The 19,997-nt window shown below is 50.7% G+C and overlaps 3 protein-coding genes across 4 annotated transcripts; 1 reads left to right on the forward strand and 2 right to left on the reverse strand.

The window, feature by feature from the left end:
- The first annotated feature begins 7,747 nt into the window (after positions 1-7,747).
- On the forward strand, positions 7,748-8,418 carry DPM3 (dolichyl-phosphate mannosyltransferase subunit 3, regulatory). 2 transcript variants are annotated; one of them, XM_043454718.1, is made up of 2 exons: positions 7,748-7,896; positions 8,064-8,418. In XM_043454718.1, the coding sequence occupies exon 2, from the start codon at positions 8,069-8,071 to the stop codon at positions 8,345-8,347; it is 279 nt and encodes a 92-aa protein (XP_043310653.1). In that variant the 5' UTR covers positions 7,748-7,896; positions 8,064-8,068; the 3' UTR covers positions 8,348-8,418. The 2 variants fall into 2 exon arrangements, with proteins under 2 accessions (XP_043310653.1, XP_043310662.1); XM_043454727.1 differs by having other exon boundaries at positions 7,787-7,892.
- A 410-nt stretch (positions 8,419-8,828) lies between these two features.
- On the reverse strand, positions 8,829-11,286 carry SLC50A1 (solute carrier family 50 member 1). Its single transcript, XM_043454716.1, is given in 7 exon segments — positions 8,829-9,155; positions 9,157-9,216; positions 9,295-9,414; positions 9,686-9,847; positions 10,432-10,555; positions 10,709-10,786; positions 11,094-11,286. Coding segments are annotated over 7 exon segments (666 nt in total). The 5' UTR covers positions 11,174-11,286; the 3' UTR covers positions 8,829-9,113.
- Positions 11,287-12,230: 944 nt separating this feature from the next.
- Positions 12,231-19,288, reverse strand: EFNA1 (ephrin A1). The gene is made up of 5 exons (XM_043454715.1): positions 18,672-19,288; positions 14,617-14,912; positions 13,537-13,602; positions 13,320-13,370; positions 12,231-13,145 (listed from the first exon to the last, which is right to left on the reverse strand). Exons 1-5 carry the CDS (start codon positions 19,133-19,135, stop codon positions 13,033-13,035), a joined length of 990 nt encoding a protein of 329 aa, XP_043310650.1. The 5' UTR covers positions 19,136-19,288; the 3' UTR covers positions 12,231-13,032.
- Between the last annotated feature and the right edge of the window lie 709 nt (positions 19,289-19,997).

A 19,997-nucleotide genomic window follows, 5' to 3' on the forward strand; every position in this document is an offset into this window, starting at 1 on the left:
AACCCGGTTGGGCCACATTGCCTGGATATTGGGTCAAACATTACTCTGGATGTTCTTTTTTTGGGGGGCGTGCCACGTGGCATGTGAGATCTTAGTTCCCTGACCGGGGATTGAACCTGTGCCCCCTGCCATGGAAAGGCGGAGTTCTAACCACTGCACTGCCGGGGAATTCTCACTCTGGATGTTTCTTGAGGGTGTTTTTGAATAAGATTTACACTTAAAATAAGAGTAAAGCAGATTGCCCTCCATAATGTGGTTGGCCCTCATCCAATGCACTGAAGGACCACGTCGAACAAAAGACTGACCTCCCCAGAGAAGGAGGGAATTCAGCAGCAGATAACCCCGGGACCTGAGCTGCTCTGGTCTGCTGGATGCTCTTGCTGGTCTGTGCTCACGTGGCCTGGGACCTGGCCCTTTCCCCCTGTTCCCAGCTCTGGTCAGGATGAAGTCAAGACAGAGGAAGATCTTGCAGGTTTTGGGTTTGCCAGCCTCTACAGCCCCGTGAACCAAGACCTTAGAATAAATGTCACGCATGTATCTTCTACTGGTTCTGGTTCTCTGGAGAATTCTGATACACCTGTTTTAGTGGAATTAAATAGGGTAAAATGAAAGACAGGCTAAAATAACCTGCTCAGTATTATAAGGGAAGGCAGAGCTGGAGTTGAAGTTCAGGTCCAGTGATATTTGTCATGATGCTTAACCAGCGTAGTTACAACACAGCGCCTGACCCCCACTGCCTCTGACCGCATCGCCTCACACTCTTCCCCACGCTCGTCCATTCCACCCCAAGCCCTGTGACACCTTGTGGCCTTTGCACATGCTGTTCCCACTGCCTAGAACAGCTGTCTGGCAGTGATCTACACTTCTGTCTGCATCCTTGGTCTCATTCAGGTCTCCATGCAAACGTTTCCCTTTCAGAGATGCCCTTCTGACCCTGCTATATAGTATGGTACACTGAGATCCTTTAGCCCCTCACTTAGCTATATTTTTCTTCACAGAATTCCTCACTATTTGATATATTCAATAGGTGTTTCCGGTCCATCTCCCATCATTTTATTGAAGCAGTTTGTTTTCACTGCAGGCTTCATTGAAAGCAGAGATTTTGTCCATTTTTAGTCACTAGAATACTGCTTGATGTATAGTATAGGAGGTGCTCAATACATGCTTGTTAAAAGAATCAAGAATCCAGGATTTCCCTGGTGGTGCAGTGGTAAGACACCAAGCTCCCAATGCAGGGGACCTGGATTTGATTCCTGATCAGGGAACTAGATTCCATATGCTGCAAAGAAGACCTGGTGGAACCAAGTAAGTAAAAAGAAATTTAAAAAAAAAAAAAAGAATCAAGAACCCTACTAGCCATACACCATTGTCACACTGTGAGCTCTTTGCTGAGATTCAGCTTCCAGGTTACATTACGTCCAAGCTGCTGGATCCTCAGAATGTCTCTCTCAGCTGCCAGGCCTGCTCCTGTGTTCCTCCTCCCTCAGGCCATCATCTTTTCCCATCTTGGTCTCCTCTGATTCGCCTGACTCACTCCATTCCCTTCTCCAATCAGCAGCACCATCTCTGACCCATCATTTCCCCTGAAAGCTTGACTGTAATTTCGTCTGTATGTTTTTTTGTTGATTGCATGTGTGTCTGTCCTGTCATTCTGATGGAGCTGCAGGTACCCTGGGGACACTGATGGAATCAACACAACCTAATCACCCGGAAACTTCCTCAAGGACCCAGTAATCACCATGGCACCTGTGGGCATCCAGAAAGCTCGGCTGCCTGACACACACCACCACCTCCCACTCCTCTACTGGGGGAAGCTGCTGACCTGAGGGACCAACCCCAACACAAACACTTTCAAGGGGTCTTTCTTAGGTAGCCTGACCCTGGCCAGCTTTTCCAGCCTCACCTCCTGCCACTCTTCCATGAAGCAGTCATTGTGCCAGAGGTGGACACAGAGGATTACTCACTATGAACTCAAGCCTCCCAGCCTTTGTTCAGGCTTTCCCTCTGCTTTGTACATTCCACCCCCAGCCCCTACCTGAAGTCTCTGTCTCATCTTTCCCGTATCACCTCGGGTTTTAGGGCCTCTTTTATAGAGGCTCAGGCCTTCCCCCCAAACAGTCAATCTCTTCCTCTATATTGCATGTAATTTTGCTTATTCTCCCATTTTTAGTGTACTTTAGCATAAAGGTTCCAGATTTACATCTCTGGAATTTATGACTCTCTGAAACTAAAGCTCGCCAAAGGAGAAAACTCCAAAAAACATGAGAAAACTGAAGCTCAGAGAGGTTAAACTACTTGTCCAAAGTCACATAGCTAAGTAAAGGAAAGAGTCAGAAGCCAACCTCAGGACTTCTGGACTCCAAAAGCTCAAACTTTTAGCCCTCAAGCTGCACTGCCTTTCCTATTGTCAACTTAAAAAACAGTCACAACCTAAAAGTTGAGAGTTATGTTTTATTCGGTGAGAATTTTTAGGACTTCAAGCCCAGGAGACAGAATCTCAAGTAACCCTGAGAGAACTGCTCTGAGGAGGCAGGGGAGGAGTCAGGTTACATAGATATTTGCAACAGAGGGCAGGTATTCTGAACATCAAAATTATTTCCTGTGAATTAAAGAAAACCAGATACCTCAAGTGAAGGAATTTAGTGCTTTTCTACGTATGGGAGGATGCAAGAGTCTGGGATCACTGAAATCATTCCTTTCATACGCATCTCAGCTATCTGGGGCCAGCATCCTGTGTTTTTCACATCCTGAGTTCCTCAGAGCTTGCTGCATGGAGTGGCTGCAGCCTGATGTCTGCTGAATCACAGGTATTTTCCTTCTTCGGTGCCCTAGGGGCTCAGAAATTAACATTTGGAGGGCTTGCATTTCTGATGACTGTGACGTCCTTGTTTACTGATATGGCAGGAAATTATTCCATTTCTCAATACACTGCAATAATCACTTGTATTTGTGACCTGCTGTGACTGCAGAAGAGTGATGATCTGCAAAAAGATTGAAGAGAGAGGAGCTGGACCATAAGAATCTGCTGGCTTTTGTCCACTGCTATACAAAGCCAAAGACCCCGTGTCTAGCAGATGGGAGTCTCTGCAGTAGTTATATTTCCTGGGATCAGGAGAGCTGGGCCAGTTTTCCTGGAGACTATCAAATGCTAACCCATCCTTCCTTCTGCCGCCCATCCTACGTTTATAGAAGCCCTCTGGGTTTCCCACATTGCGCTTGGTCCTGGAGTTACAATGTTCCTAGGCAGGCCAAGCAAAGAAACAAAACACCTATAGCTCAACATGGTAAGTGCCATCTATGAAAGAGAGTCTGTGGAGGCTCAGAAGAGCAAAACAGGGTCAAGGTGCAGGAAGGCTGCTTGGAGTAAAGGAGGAAACAGACAGAACAGGCTCCATCTTGAAAGCAGGACTTCATCTCGGGCTGGACTGTGGACTTTGAGCTACATGCCCAGTATCTATGGAAACGACATACCAACTGGAAAATCAGACCACCCCCCCCTCGATGGAAGAGCCCCAGGGCTCCGTCTCCTAAAAGAATACCCTTATTATCTTTGTAACCAAATAGAATCGTAAATTCTATTATGCTTATTGGGGTATGACCACAGGCCTATTGATAATAGTCCACTGTTAACTACCTAGGCTTAAGGCATATGATTCACAGGTTAACTTTGTATCTTTCTTTTCCTTTGTTCAGACTAGTTTCAGGGAATTTGGGGAGGTGGGTGTGGGCACCTACACTCAGGGTATATAAGGTTTTCACAAAAAACTGGTCGGGGTCCTTGGCTAAGAGTAGACTCTGCCTTGGGCCCGCAGTGTAATAAACTGCACTCCACTATCTGCATTGTCCTGGGAGTCAGTTTGTTTCCCGGAAACCGTGGCTACAACAGGAGGACATGATCTTGAGCTGGACATCCGAGAAATATATAGCCACGATATATGTATGCCAACCATGGCATATTTAGTGTTTCACTTTTCACATTGTTTTGTTTAATGCACTGGGAATTTATTTTAGTGTAAGATGTTAGGTTGAAATCTCACTTATTTTTCAAATGCTAAAGTGTTAGTCACTCAGTCATGTCTGACTCTTTGCAACCCCATGGACTGTAGCCCACCAGGCTTCTCTGTCTATGGGATTTCCCAGGCAAGAATACTGGAGTGAGATCCCATTTCCTTCTCCAGGGGATTTTCCTGACTCAGGGATAGAACCCGAGGCTCCCGCACTGCCTGCCGTCAGATTCTTTACCATCTGAATCACCAGGGAGGCCCTTCAAATGCTAAGCTTGTGGCAAGTGTTTTCCAAATAATTCATCTTTCCTCACTTGAGATGCCATTTCTGTCATATGCTGAAATGGTATATGTTTGATCTGTTTTTTTTTTCATTTTAAAAAAGATATTTAGTTTATTTTTGGCTGTTCTGGATCCTCACTGTTGCACATGGGCTTTCTCTAGTTGCCGTGAGCGGGGATACTCTTTACTGAGGTGCTTGGGCTTCTTGTGGTGCTTCTCTTGTTGTGGGGCACAGGCTATAGGTGCTCGGGCTCCGTAGTTGCGGCACAGGCTTTAGTTGACCTACGGCATGTGGGATCTTCCCAGATTAGGGATCAATCTGGGAATTAGGTGGATTCTTAACCACTGGGCCACAAGGAAAGCCCATTTCCTCACTTTTTATTTTGTTCCATTGATCTAGGTTGCTGTTATTTAGTTGCGTCTGACTCTTTTGTGACCCCATGGACTGTAGCCCTCCAGGGTCCTCAGTCCATGGGATTTCCCAGGCAAGAATGCTGGAATGGGCTGCCATTTCCTTCTCCAGAGGATCTTCTGGCCCAGGGATCGGACTCATGTCTCCTGCATTGGCAGATGGATCTTTACCCCTGACCCACCAGAGAAGCCCCTTGATCTAGGTAAGAAGATGAGCTACCTACCATAGTGGCAAAGTTAGTAGGCTCTATGGTCTGACTATCTGGGGCGTGCCTCAGTTTCTTCATTTGTGAAATGGAGATAATAATAGTACCTACTTCATTGGGTAGCTGTGAAGATTGAGTGAGATTATGCATATAAAGTACTTATTAGAGTGCCTGGCACAGAGTAATCAATCAATGAATGTCAGCTGCTATGACGATACTATCTGCCCATTCCTATACCAGTACTGAGGAAGATGAAATTACTAAGCACAAAGTTTTGAGTCAGTTGGAACAGTCTGCTACTTACTACCTGTATGACCTCAGGCAAGTTACTTACCTTTTACCTTCTCTGCTTTGGTTTCCTCATTCATACCTGGGGATATATTAATAAAAGTACCTATTGCAGCCTGTTGTGAAAATCAAACATGCAATGTCACATAGAACATGGTACATAATAGCCCCTCAATGAATGTTTAATCTTCTGCTGATTATTATTATGACATTATAATTTATTATCTGTTTTCATGTGTTGTAAGGCAAGCTTCTTCTCATTATCTTTACCCTCCCAAATTTTCTGGGGTGTGGCAATCTTTCAGGGCCAGGTCTACTATGGGTGAACAAGACAGAATTTCTGGATCTGCAAGGCTGATGCCTGCCTCTTGAACTGTGTTGAAAGTCAGTGTGACTAGTGAGGTCATGAGTGGGTAACCAGTAGGATTTGGGGAAGAATGGAGAAGGGAGTTGGAGTGGGCCTTTGAAGGTCATATGGCAGGTTTCTGAAAATATTTTAATTTTGCCTTAATTTTTACTTTAACAAAGGAATTTGCATAGTTTAAAAGGCCATCTAGTTCTATAAGATAGTCAGTGAGAAATAACAGGGACTTCTCTAAGGGGGCCAGGGGCTAAGACTACAATCTCATAATGCAGGGGGCCTGGATTTAGTTCCTGGTCAGGGAACTCAATCCCATGTGCCACAACTAAGACTCAGCATAGCCAAATAAATCAATAAATATCTTTAAAAAATAAAGGAAAGAAAAATAACAGTCCCCTGCTCCATTTTCCTATCTTTATACATATACTCCTCTGTAAACCACTCTCAAGTTTCTAAGACGCTTTTCTATTGTACTTCCTTCTGCATTTCTAAATAACATGCTCATGCTATTATTTCTTTTTTTATATTTTAGGTATAATCAATCAATTGCCTGCCAAGGGAAATGAGGATATAGTTCTCTCTAATCCTGATTCCTCATTTACTTCCCTCCCCACCCTCTCAATTTAAATATATTCCAAATTTTAGTTAAATCAACGCTTGTGTTTACATTATTATGGTTGTGAAAATATTCTACACACTGAGTTATGTAGTGTTTGTACTAAGACTCTGTGAATCTGTAAAAACTGATTTTATTCATTAACCTTGGGAACATGGGGCTGAGAAACTTCATTCTCTAAAATCATACAGTCACAACTTTTCTATTTGAAATCAAAAAGTGAGAATGGGACATATCCTACTCTTGCGGGAGGTTTAACCCATGTTGATTACTTTGTTTTTTTTTTTTTTTTCATGTTGATTACTTTGATACAGAGAAGCAGCTTCAATTTCCAACCTAGGTGCAAAGCTTCAGATATTGGGGTTTTGGACATATCATTCCACATTTATCTTAATTATGTAGTTATCTATTACATAATTATCTAAAATTATTTAACTTAACTTTGTAGTTTCCAAGTGGACCCGCAGTTTACTTCTCAGTCCAGGCTGTCGTTAACTCTTTCACTTACATCTGTGCTTACCTTGAACCTATCAAAATACTACTTCATTTAAATATCATCTGAACTCAGCTGTTTCCCATATTCTGTAATGATTTGGCTTTTTCCTTTGTTTGATGAGCTGCTCCACAGTTCCTCTGGTTTGTGTTCTCTCTTGTAGCAGCAAGTGAATAAACCCAACTGTCCAATTACAGTTATGTTCTTAGTCGTCTTTATCAGACAGGCTTTTATAATTCTTTCTTTCCTTTTATAACTCTTGGTTTTCCCTGAAGTTGATAATTGCCTGACCTTTTTTTTTTTTTCTTTTTCTTAATATTTATTCATTTATTTGGCTGCACTGGGTCTTAGTTGCAGCAAATGGACTCTAGTTTCCTGACCAGGGATCTAACCTGAGGCCCCCTGCAGCGGGAGCACAGAGTCTTAGCCACTGGACTACCAGGGAACTCCCTGCCTGACATTTTCTTTAACTTGGTTTTCTATATACCTGCCATGAATTCATCCCCCAAATTCTGAAAGCTGTATATACACCTTCTCTTAATACCCTAAACACATCAGGTGATTGCTCTGTCCCCACAAGTGTTTTCCCTTAAAGACACCTTCCTGGAGCACTTCGTCCTCTGGCTCCAAGTCCTACTGGTTGCTCCTTTGAATTTCTCTTTTAAAGTATGACAACTTCTGTTCTAACACCAATCTCAGAGCACCACGTTTAGTTGTCAGTGCATCTGTTTTCTTGATTCCTGCTTTCTTCCCTCCACCAGAGAAGGGGCCATTCTTGACATCTCTATTTCTCCAAAGTCTAACGTGACGCTCAAGAAACGTTCCACTGCGTGAATGAATAAAAAAGCGTAAATAAGTGAATGAATGAATGAGTGGAATTTTTGTGCAAAAGAAGCTTATTTAAGAGCAACGATATTAAAAAAAAAAAAAAGAGGAACGATATTACATTCCCACCTTGTTGCAAGACTTAAGGGTGTCTTTAGGTTGTCTACAAGCCCCACGCCAGCTTTGAGCGGGGTCTCAAGGGAGAAATGCAGCACTGAAAGCTCTTCCGGCCCAGGCTGCAGCTACAGGAGAAGGGCCTGCTGAGTGCAGCCTAGGTCAAGGCCGTGGCCGGGCACCCCCTCGAGGACTACAACTCCCAGAAGGCAGCGCGGCGGCGAAGCGCGAGCCGCGGAGGATTCCGGAAGCTGACGTCGGCGCTGTGTGGAGCCGGGAAGACGCCGGGCGGGTAGGTAAGTGTAGGTGAAGGGCCGATTGGGGAGGGCGGGAGCGTTGGGCCAGTGTCCCTGAGGTTAGGTGGTATGGAGGGTGGGTGAGGGAGAAGGACAGGGAGTGGTCTCGGGTGAAGAGCAGGTCGTGGGGTGTCAGGGACCTCGAGCTCTGCTTCCTCTTCCCGCAGTGTCCATGACGAAATTAGCGCAGTGGCTGTGGGGGCTGGCGCTCCTGGGCTCCACCTGGGCGGCCCTGACCATGGGAGCCCTGGGCCTGGAGCTGCCTCCGTCTTTCCGGGAGGTCCTGTGGCCACTGCCCGCCTACTTGCTGGTGTCTGCCGGCTGCTATGCCCTGGGCACCGTGGGCTACCGCGTCGCTACTTTTCACGACTGCGAGGACGCCGCCCGCGAGCTGCAGAGCCAGATCCAAGAAGCCAGAGCCGACTTGACCCGCAGGGGACTGCGCTTCTGACACTCTAACCCCGATCCCTCCCGGACAGCCTGTTCTCCCATTCCCCATTAAAGGGCCAGTTTATTTTCTAAGCTTGTTTGGTTTGAGTATGGATGCTGGGAACAGATGTGTACTAACTGTTGAGAGAGGCTCCTTGAGGCTCTCTCACAGCCTTTATCTTTTGCATTTTGCTGGTGCTTCTTCCTTTTTGCTCTGAAGGAGGCACAGACCCCCTTTCTCAAGATCTCTCAATGGAAAAATCATTTCACTTTCCTGGTCTTTTTAGCCCTGTTAGGAGAGATTTCTTGAAGTCTGTTCATAACACCCAAGCTCTGTTCTTTTTTAAAGCCTTCTTAGGTCTTTCCAATTTCTTGGTTCTTCCAGATACCTTTTCTGAGCTAACCCTACCAGTCCAAGAGCAACTGTGAATCAGACAGTGCCCTTCTACCCTTTACCCAACCAGGTGGATTGATTATCCCTGAATAGAGAAGGAGCCTTGATGGGCAGGGGTAGGGAACAGTTTATTTTAAGGCACATTCTAAAGATTTTCCCCCCACCTCCAAAGTTAAAAAATAAAATCTTGAAAAAAAAAAATGAATTCATCTCCCAGGTTCCATCCAATCTTCTAACTAAAGTTTTTTCTTTAGTCTCCAGATTCTCAAAGCATTCTTTTCCTTTACCACAAACCACTGCCCCTGTGGAGCTAACCAGCAGGAGCGGCTGAAACAAGGAAGTTTCTTTGGTAATAGGTTGGCATTATAGGTGCCCAGTGGTCAGGTGAACTCCCTCAGGTTTGTAGAAGCCGACAGTTCCTGTCTCCCTCCTGGGGAGTACTTCCAAAAAAGCCAGAAGCGAATGAAGCTGGTGAGAATTCCTGGAAGGTTTGGCACCTGAAATCACAAGGACTGCTATGAGGAGCTGATTTTCCACCTCATACACACCTGTCACCCTGCCCTTGTTCTGCTTACCACAATGTAGGGATCTTTTAGCCGAAACCCATAGAGTGTCCAGGAGGCAGAGGTGAGGAGGGTGGCAATGGTGAGTGAAAAGGAGAGACGCTGGGTTGATTTAGTACGAATGACCTTGGTCTATGGGAAAGGATGAAACACACTCCTAACCAGGCACATGGTAAATCTCCCACTTTGCCCAGAATTTCCTCAAAAAAAAACCCAACAAAAAAACATCAAACAGCCCCCATGATCTTCTGTTACCCAACCTTTCCCTCCTGCCTCCCACTCACCCAGCTCTACTGCCCTGTCTCCTTCCAGGATTTGGGTCTTCCCTTCCTCTGGACTGAAAGCTACAGTCTCTGTCCGTGGGAGATTTATCTCCCTTACCTCCCCGGACACCCCCACTCACCAAGTCAGCTAGTGGTGAGAGGTACATACTGATGGTGAAGACACTGCAGAAGAGGCCCAGGTGCTGAAGCCGCATCTCGGGGTCGGGCACCAGGAGCCAAAAGTAGGCAAAACCCAGGACAAGGACTGCCAGCAGGGTTGTAGTCTGAAGGAGCACGGCACGCTACAGAAGAGAGAGTAGCCATACTTCTGGATGTGCCAGGAGCCCTCTGACTCTGCTGCTGGAATTAATTCATCCCGCCTTCACCCGTGCTCCAGTGGGGGGGCCAGCCGTTGCCTAAGCCTCCAGTATAGCACTTGCCACAGCCTCTTTCCCACCAGTGATTTCAGCATGGGTCTGATCTACCCAAACCCTGGAGGTTTCTAGGAGAGAGAAAGGTATCTTTTTTTTGAGGTGAGCTTGCTACAGAGTAGGAGCTTAATGCTTGTGTGAATGGGGAAGCAGAGCTAATCATCTCACTCGCAGCCACTGGCACTGACTTTGAAGGAACTGTGGAGACAAAAATCTCTTTTCACTCTGTTGGGCAGCAAGGCACTTTCAGGCTTGGCAGAGCTATCAGCTTTGCCAGAATGGGGACAATATGTGAATCTCAGAAGGCTGACGTTATGGCGGAAGGAGGACTGCAAGGCTGCAGGGGTCTTCCAGGAAATGGTGGCAGTGCCAGCCTGTTATAGTCTTCTAGGAAAAGCAGTGTTTGCCTTGCCAGCAAGGCAGGGCAGGGCGTGCAGCAGAGGAAGGGCCTCTACCTTCCGATGGCAGTAGTGCAGGTACACCAAGATATACAGAGTCTGAAGCACAGCACCCACGGCGTTGACGGTGATTAGCGTCCAGTTTCCCTTCAAGGCCCCATAACTCAGCCAGCTCAGGTTGCTGCAGGGTGCAGGGGAGGGACATTGTCAAGCGGGGTTGAGTGTGAACGTGGGGGGGGGGGGGGACCCAAGGGGCCTCGTCCACATTCCTCCTCACCCCTCCCCAGCCTCCCTCAGACAGCCTTTCCCCCCAGCAGGCATCGCCCCCTCTCACTTGACATCCGTGGTGAGAAAGGGCAGGAACTGGACATTGTCCACGCTCCGGGTCATCCGCATGTGTTTGAGGTCCGAGCTGTAACGGGGCCCCGAAGGCAGGGGGGAGAGGTGGAAAGGAAGAGCCAGGCTGCTGGGGAGTCGAAATCCCCGATGCCTGTCATCCTTCCCGGACAACCGCAGACCCCCAGCCCTACCCTCAACTCCCTGGCCTTCCCTCTCAGGTCAAATGACCAGCCTCGCCCTTGTACCCCGTTCCCCTCGACCCGATTCCACTTTGACCCTAGGTTCCAGATGTAACCTGACAGAGCGGCCACGTCTCTGTCCCCTCTCTCTCCTTTCGTGACTTCCTGTCCTGCCCCAGCCCAGCCCGTCCGCTCTCTCACAAGCCGGTGGAGAACATGCCGAGGGTGAAGAGCACGCAAGCTCCAGAAAGAAGCGAGTCGGCCAAACCGCCCGCCTGCATCCCTCCCCGAGTCGCAGATCCCGCTCTCCGCGCCCGGGGCCAGCTAGCAGGATCCGGAGCCCCCGACGCCGGAGCCCCGCCCCTTCGCGCCCCTGGCTCCGCCCCTGCGCGCTCGGCGGTCCCCCCGGAAACTGAACCGGAACCTGGCCCACCCCTAGAACGTCAAGCCCGAGCTCGAGCCCCGCCTCTCCGAGGGCCTGTCCCGACCCTGCGCAGCGTTTAGGGTCTTCACGTTGCTTTCTATTTTCCCGTGAGGCCTCCTTTCTAAGGCTCCGCGGGTTTGTCCCGGCATCAGCCGCTCCACACTCTCTGCTTACTCTTTGGATCACCTAGACCCCCAGCCTCAACTCTTTTCCTCTGGCCCGCGAGCCTACGTGGTGGAACTCCAAACAAAAGCTTGCTAGGCAGACTTCAACACGCTTCCGATGCAGGACCCCAGCTCACAGCTTCAAGTTGGCCAGAGTTTGGGAGATTTTCCCGTTTGCTGAAGCCTCTTTCCGGTTTCTTCCCTAAATAACTGGAACTGCCAGGAATCACCGAGTCTTTGTGAAATGCCCTCCCCCTGCAGCCAACACTGCCAACTTTCTGTGACTTGGCGAATCCACTGGCCAAGTGTATCACTGACCCCCACCCAGTCCAACCAGCTTGCTGCTGGGAACTTTCCCTCCCAGCCTCCCACACGTCTTTGCTGGTGGGGCCGTGAGGCGGGCCGCATGCCTCAGCTGGCGTTCCAAGCGGCTGCCTTGACTCACCCAACAGCGTTTGAGTACCTGAAGAGTAAGTATGCCGAAGCCCAGCGCTGAGAGGGAGGGGGCTGGGCAGCGGTTGGACACAAGGACCTTCCAGAGTGGGGTGCAGCCTGGAACTGCTGTAGGGAGCACTCTTGTCCTGGACAATTCTCAGAGGAGGAAACACCCACCCTTATGGGCTGGTAAAAGGCATTATTTCTAGAGAGAGGAGAAAAAATTCAACCCCCCTTGCTACTGATATAGTGCAGAGCCTGGCAAGTAGCAGGTCTCAGTGGTCATAAATTAGGAAGGAGGGGCAGAAAACCATGTCCAAAAAAACAAACACATTCCTTTATTTTGAGACAAAGAACACTGTATAAAAAAAAAACTCCAGTTGTAGAAATCAGCATAGACACACATCAAGTTCATATACATTCCGTACTTGTGGGCCCTGCCCTTCAGGCTACAGACTAGGCGTAGACTGCACGTGGGCACTGCCCTTACAGTTACACTCTTAAGAACAGGTTGGCACAGCCCCCCTGCTGGTGCAGCTCTGCGGAGTGATGTCCCAGGATGAGAGAGGATGCAGCGTCTGACTACAGACCTCCCTGTGGCAGCTCCACAGAGGCAAGTCCTGGGGGAGATGCTGGGTCAACCCAAGCAAGCATGCTGCTTCTCCTGTCCCTGGCTCCCAAGGAGGAAACTGTCTCTTGCTCTTCCTTCAGAGCCATCCTGGCTCTCCATGGGAGGGGCATCTTTGCCAAGCTCAGTGTCCATCTTGTGACCTCAAGCCCCATCCAGTTCGGCTCCCACGGTGCCCTTCTTAGGAGGCCATGTCCGTCTAGCTTGTTTCTTTGGCTTAAGGGCAGGAATGGAGGGGAAAGGACTGTCTCCACTTCTTTGTCTATCCCTCTGACGTGGAGGTGGGAATGGCACTGTCAGGCTTTCTGACCTCCTTAGGGTTGAAACCCTTAACATCGACCCGTTTTGAGGCTGCTGGGTGGCAGCTTGAGCATGTGGTAGGAGTGGTTCCCAGGACTGGGGCCTTGGGAGGGGCCCCAGGTAGGTGAGGGAGGCCCGCCTGCCTCCTCAGCCTGGTTCCAGTCCTTACAATAGATGTGGTGCACACCCTCACGGGATTTGCAGCAGCAGGAATGGCAGGAGCAGCACAGCCCAGGCCAGTGGGAAGAGGCGAGGGGCGGCGCTGTGACCAATGCTGTGCAGAACCTGCACCTCCGGGTCATCTGCAAGATGAGAGGGCAAAGGCCTCCACGGTGAGTGGCCCTACTGCTGGCACTGGCCCTCAGTCCAGCAAGGTTTCCCCTGCCCTTGCCTGGCAAAGGAGTCACTTTTTATACCCAGCCTCTTCAAGCAGACCCCATTTTGTGCCCCAGGCCCAATTTGCTCCAGCCACCTACCTGCTGGAAGTCTCTTCTCTTGTGCATTGGCATGGGCCTGAGGGCTGCGAGCTGAAAGATAAGGGTGGTCATAGGTCAGGTAACTTGGTACACGCAGGAGGCAAAGGAATGGGAGTGCTGACTGGACTGGGCAACGGGACTTCCCAACCATCCCAGATCTCTAGACCTGGCCCAGGACAGGATGGAGGAAGAAGGCCCACAGGACCCTGACACTCACTGATTTTGCCATCGATGAAAACCTTCAACTTCAAGCAGCGGTCTTCCTGGTGGTGCATGGGTTTGGCTACAAAATAAATCCAGAGAGTTTTAAGGAAGGGAAACTTTGTTGGAAGAAAATATTAAGTACAAATGCCTCTGGCCCTGCTTTCTCGGTCCCTACTCATTTTAATCCCTCTCTTCCCTCTAATCTTTGATTCTCACCTTCCCCACTTGCCCAGAAAGTTTTTGCCCACTTTCTGCCCCAAGTTCAGTCCAAACTCCCATTCTTGGGAATGACCCTTGACTTTGGAAGTGATGATAAAAAGAATATAGACACTGTCCCTTCCCCACAGTCCGTTCTCCACTCCTCCCAGCCTGAAGTTGGGGTGACCTGCACAATATGCTCCCCTTCCCCAGCCACTATGTCCTTGCTTTCCCTAAGCCCCCCGATAGGGTGAGGCCTGGATCCAGTCTACACAAAGTTGATCTTACAGTTCCTAAAATCTGCCCTCAGGATAAAGTCCTTAGCACTTCTTGGGTCCCCATGCCCTAACCTGTGTACTTCTCCAGGCTCCTATCTCCCCAGTTCCAAGTGTCCCTCCTGCTCCAGTCTGTCTGAACCATTTGGAGTTCCCTGAGGATGTCATGCTGTCTCTGTACATGACCTCTTGTTTGGCCAGCTCCTCTACTTGCCCTAAGCTCTTGGGTCATCTTCCCCAGAAAGCCTTCTATGAGGTGCACCCCACTCCCCCAGACTGGCAGGTATTCAAGTCATTTTCTCAGGGCCCCTGAGCTCATAGCTACCATATCCCCCTGTTCTAGTGGTATTAATAGATGTATGTCCCTTTATAGATTCTGGAGGACAGAGACCGTGCAGTGTTCTATTTATTTATCTCTGTGACTACACTGCCAAGCAGAGTGCCCAGGACACAGTAGAAACTCACTCTGCATTTGTAATGGGAATGAATAAAAACAGAATTCAGGATTGGAAGGGGCAGTCTGCTGCTTGCCTCCCCACTAGGCATGTACTGAAGCATGTACGTCATGTCAGGTGTGTCCCCGAGTAGTGGACCTGTGTGCATGCCTCCCGGGCACTCACAGATGTAGTAGTAGCTGTGTCCCTCTTTGAAATCCTTGCTCAGGGTAAAACCTGTGAAGCGGTGGAACTTCTCAGACAGCTTCTCCGGGCCATGCTTGGCCTTGGGATTGTTGCAGAACCAGCGGACGTGGTCCTTGGATTGGGGTTGGCACAGCTGGTACTGCTCGTGCTCCACCAGGTACAGTGTGTACTGCTCCATGGCCGCGTCTGCCACAGAGTTATCCTCGTAATGAGGACAGATGATGTCCAGGTAGTCATCTAGCCGCACATGTATTGTGTAGTCCTCATTCCAAAACCTGGACATGCGCAAAGGTGGAGAAAGTGGGTGGTCACTCAGAAGCCAGGCCAGAGCCTTTGAGCTTCCAAATATTTACATGACCCCTCACATTTCATACTGGACCCTACCCCAAAGATTTCTTAAAAAGTCTTAACTCCCAGTATTTACTGATCTTGATCTCTTAAATATCTTTCCACTATCTCCAAACATTCCCCCCACCATCATTGTCTGCCACTAATCCTCTAAATAGCATCCACTTATTATCTTTCAGGTACCAAAGCACTTCCGATAACCTCCCTGATATTTACCCAAGGATGGGCTTCTAAATATTTCCTCAGCTCACTCTTCTACTTATCAATATTTCTCCAACTCTGTTCTACCGCTTGTTCCTTTAAATGCTGTTAGACCTCAATCTGAGACCCTATTGGCCTATTCAGTAATCAAAATCCACGTAACCTTTTCTCTTTCCCATGCTAGTGCTTGACACCCAATAATCTGTTTTCACTTTTCTTACTCCTCTCATTTTCCCCTTGACCCACTGAGTATATCTCATATTGTTCAACTTAACTTTTCTCCCAATACCCAGGACATCCAGGCCCACAGATAATGCCCAGTCCTTTTAAGTTAAATTGCTTTCATCAATTTTTCCGGTCCTCTCAAATCCGCCCCCCCTTCTCAAATCAGTGCTCAGCTCTCCTGGTCCACTTCTCTCAAAGCACCCCAAAACCTCTCTTGTCCTTTTATCTCCAAAAGCCATACGTTCACCTCCTGTGAAATGAGCCCTAGAGAAGACCCTCCTTCCCAAGGTGGAGCCAGCTCCCCTCCCCCAGCCCATTCCCCCCAGGCTCCTCAGGCTCCAGCCTGACTGCCCACCGGCCCCTCCCCCGCCCAGCTCTAGACACCTGGCTCCAGTCTGGGTGGGGTCCTAGTAGGGGGAAAAGTGCCTCCCCACCTCCCTCTCCCAAGCCGGTCAGCTTCTCTGAATCCCCCCAAGCACTGCCAGCGAGAGACTCAGCAGAGTTGGCTGCCAACTTGCTTCAAACCAAAGCCAGGGGCAGGGGTGTGGGGGCGGGGTGGGGGTTAGGCCAAGAGGCCTCTGAGGTGGGCACCCACTGCCCAGTCAGCATGACCCTTAAGAGGCCTGGCCCTACAGGAGCATGCTAGCGCACTGGCTTACCAAGGCCCTTCCCCCACTCTGGGGAAAAGAGAGAGAGAGAGAGAGAGAGAGAGAGGAGCAGAGAGAGGCTTTTAAAATTCCTCTGTGGAGAGATAAACATAGAAGCCATTTCAGAACAGGTATTTCAGCTCTGGGCCTGGCGTCTTTCCTCCATTCCCGTGACGGGCACTGACTCATTCCTCATCTGCCTCTGCCACCCGCCCCAGATTTCATGAGAACCTGTGAAAATGTCCCTCATCAAATGTGCTCAGCCCCCAGGACCCCAGGACGGCCCTGTGCCCACCTCAGGCAAAGGGAGCTGACAGGTCTGAATCAGAGGGGGTGTTCCTGGCCCTGGAATACTAGGGCCAGCGCACAGTTCAGGCGGCACTGCCCTTCTTCCCACGCTGCCCCCTGCCTGGGGCCTGGAGATCCCAGGGCTGATGCCCACTGCCCTGAGTCACCCATGCCAGCCTCACACCCGCCCAGCTCACTGCCACCTCATCTTTGCCCTCAGGCTGGGCCTGGCTTGGCTGCTTGTGGACTCCACTCTGGGCTGGCTTCCCTTTAGTCCTGGGCATAGTAGTGTGTGTGTGTCCAGATGGACAGGGCAGACGCTGTGTTGGGTGGGTGCACCCATCACCCTCCTCCTGGGGGTACAATCTGCTCCACTTAGCACTCCTTTGACTCTTGCTTGCTATCTGGGAAAGGCGGGCAGCGGCGTCAGGGAAGGCGGGGGTGGGGGGGGGGGGCAAGGAAGAGGCTCCTTCCTGAAAGAGAGGAAACCTGGGAGCTTGGGAACGGAAAAAGCCAGGGTCCTCCCCCTACTCACGGCTTCCTGTCCCCTCCTCCTCCTTCAGCCAACACCTGGCATGGGCATAAACAGGGACTTTGCTCTCTCCCTCTAGGACAAGATTGGGTCAAAGAAGCAAAGAACAGACAGCAAGGAGTGAGGTGAGGGAGGGCCGACTACAGTCCTATCAGACAGCGGCTGATGGGCAAGAGGGCATTGCCCCCTTGGCTTGGCAGGTAGCTGTCTGTTCCCTCCCTCCCCAACAGACCCCCCACCAGGCAATGCTGCCACAAGGTCAGAGGAAACTGGCACAATCTATTTCTCAAGGGGATTGGGGGGGTAGGCCTGCTAGGGCTGGGGGTGGCCCAGCCGAGTGGAGTGTTTTCCCCTGACCCCAAGTTGCCCAGCTCTCCTCTCCTTACTCCACCCTACCCACCTCTCCTGTTTTCCCACAAATACTGTTCCCCTAACTTCAGAAAACTCAAGAACAAAGAGTCCGATGGGAACTTCTTCCTCCCAGTACCATTTGCCTCACAGCCCTAAATCTGCCCAGGAGAAATTAACTCCTTCCTGCCCAGAGCCCTTTGTAACCCTTTTAACCCCTTCCTGTCCTCTGGAACCATCCCCATGACCTCTGTCTCTCCCCTTCTTTTCAGTTTTACTACCTGAACCTCAGATACAGGTGACTCCTTCAAGCCTACCCACACACAACATATGCCTCACTCCTGCCACCTCAGAAGACCCTTGGGGGGGGGGGGTGTTCCAGGGACACCTTAAAATCAGAATAAACACTGAATTCAGGCAAGCCCAGGTTCCTCCTGAAGAGTCTTTCCAGGATTACTGTAGGAATTCTTCTTACTCTGGATGTCAAGACCTGTCAGTGTAGGTAAATGCCCAAATACACAGAGGCCTTTGTGGTAGAAGGGCTTAGAACAAGAGCCCTGAAGGTCAGAGAGAGTGGCCCTGCCAGAGGCAGGAGGTGTTCAGCATCCAAAGGATCGACAGTCTAAAGGGTGTAGAGTAACAGACAAGTTACAGCTCAGTTTAGCTCAAGCAGACAGATCTCTTACTACACAGACACTCCTAAGACATGGGAGCAGACTGATCATCAAAAGAGCCTTCCTTACCCTTCCAGTTAATCCCTCTTGGCTTCCCCCTTTCATTCGTCCAGTCTCCTCCTCTGGTTATGGCGGGTGCAAAGCAGAGCTTGTACCCACCACCAATGAATGAAAGGGAATGCAAATGGGCATACACTCAAGGCCGATTGACAATTGTAAGTCATATAACAGCAGGCTATGTTGTTTATGTCTTCCCATAATTTGGTCTGTTACACTTAGATGTAGAATATTCATGAGCTCTTACTGGGCTCCTAACTGCCTAAGGTTACTTGGAGAAACCCCTGTGGTTATTTTGTATCCACTGTGTGCCTAGGGCGCATGTGCAGGCGTTGAAAGGTCTCTGTGGTTTTTTTGTAGCACATCAGTGAGCTCTCCTGGGTGTGTCCGGGATGGATTTTAGAGATCAGCTTGCATCCCTTTCAGCGAGGCGTCCCATTGTTGCTCATGTCTAACTTCCCACCTAACAGAAGTAACAGCTGTAGCAGAGGGAAGGAAAAGAGGGGCAGAGACCGTACGGTGCAAGCAGATGCCGGCAGGGCCCTGCCCTGGGGTGTAACTCTCGGTTATGGGCGAGAAGAAAATCTATGGGAGCCCTCCCGCCGCTGGTCACCTCCCCAAGACTCAGGTTAGGGGCCGGGCGGGACAGTTAACCTGGAGGGGGGAGCGGTGCCAACCGGGCGTCCAGGCTGTCGGCCGGTGACTCGGGCTTACTTGGGGTTTGAACTGTTCCAGAAGACGGTGTGGCGGTCAGCAGCGGCCAGACTGCAGCACAGACCCAAGAGAGAGGCCCAGAGGAACTCCATAGCGCGGGGCCTGGCCAGGCCGGGCGGGGACGAGGGGCTCCTCCGAGTCTGGGTTCCCGCAGGGTTTCTCGGCAGCGCAGTCAGCACCGCGCTCGCAGCTCTGGCCCCTCCGCTTCGCGACTCCGCCTTTTGGGCCGGCGCCGCCCGACACCCCGCCCCGCCCCCGCCCCCGCCCCGCCCGGCGCGCGGCTGCCCGGGGCCTGGGGGCTGGGGAGGTGGAGGAGGGGAGGGCAGGGGCAGGGGGAGGGGAGCGGAGCGCGCACCTCCGCCCGGTAAATCTGTTCGGCGTTGTGTTTGCTCACTCGTGGGTCCGCGTGCAGCTTTGTGGGTCTGTGTCCCGGGCGCAGTCGCGTGCGGGAGAAGGGAACGCATTCCACATGCGGGTCTGCCAACTCGCGGGTGCCGGGCCTGGCTGGCGGCGCCGCGCGCCGATCTTGGCGGGTGCGAGGTTGTGGACAGGTCCCGCGCCTTTCCCGAGCCTTGTAACGCCCGGGCTTGGGTGCCCGCGTTCCCACACTTTCCTCCTACCCACCCCCTTCCCGGACTCTGCTCGGCTGCCCCTCCCCACACACGAGGCTGTTTGTTTTTGTTGGGTTTGTCAATGTTGTCTTTGTTCGGGAGATTGTGTCATCGCCTAGATGCCGGGAATAAAGTACGACCCTGTGTGTGATCAAGTGTGTAACGTGTGCGGCTAGGGCTAAGGGCGCCTCTGACCGTCAGTGCCTGTGAGAGGGGGGGACATGGGATCGTGGGCCCCCGAGGGGGTGCGCTCTTGTTTCTAGGGCTCCAAAGGGCACTAATGACCTCTGTGTGTGTGTGTGTGTGTGTGTGTGCCAACACGTGTGTACCGTGCGAACAGAGTTTGAATATGGACTGAGAATCTCGGCCTGAAGGGCGACAAACCGAAACCACACATGTGCATCTGGCGTGTGTAAATACGTGTGAGAGCGCGCAGGCGTGAAAGCATTTGTGAGTAGTATCACAGCCGCGTGTGGGGAAGCGTGTGAAACTTTGACGAACGCATGCTAATGTCTGTGAACAGTGTGTGAAGAGGAGGGGGAAACGTGCACTGGAGAGCCGGGGCTGCGGACTAAAGGCCCGGAAGGGGTGCTTGTGCGCGGCGTCCCAGGCCGGGCGGCGGCTGTGTCTGGCCCAGTTTGGGCTGGGTCTTCCAGTCCGTCGGGCCCCAGTATCCAACTCGGCCCCCTCCCCCCGAGCCGTGTAAACAAACCCG

Source organism: Cervus canadensis, chromosome 2 (genome assembly GCF_019320065.1).
Source record: "Cervus canadensis isolate Bull #8, Minnesota chromosome 2, ASM1932006v1, whole genome shotgun sequence".
NCBI lineage: Eukaryota > Metazoa > Chordata > Mammalia > Artiodactyla > Cervidae > Cervus > Cervus canadensis.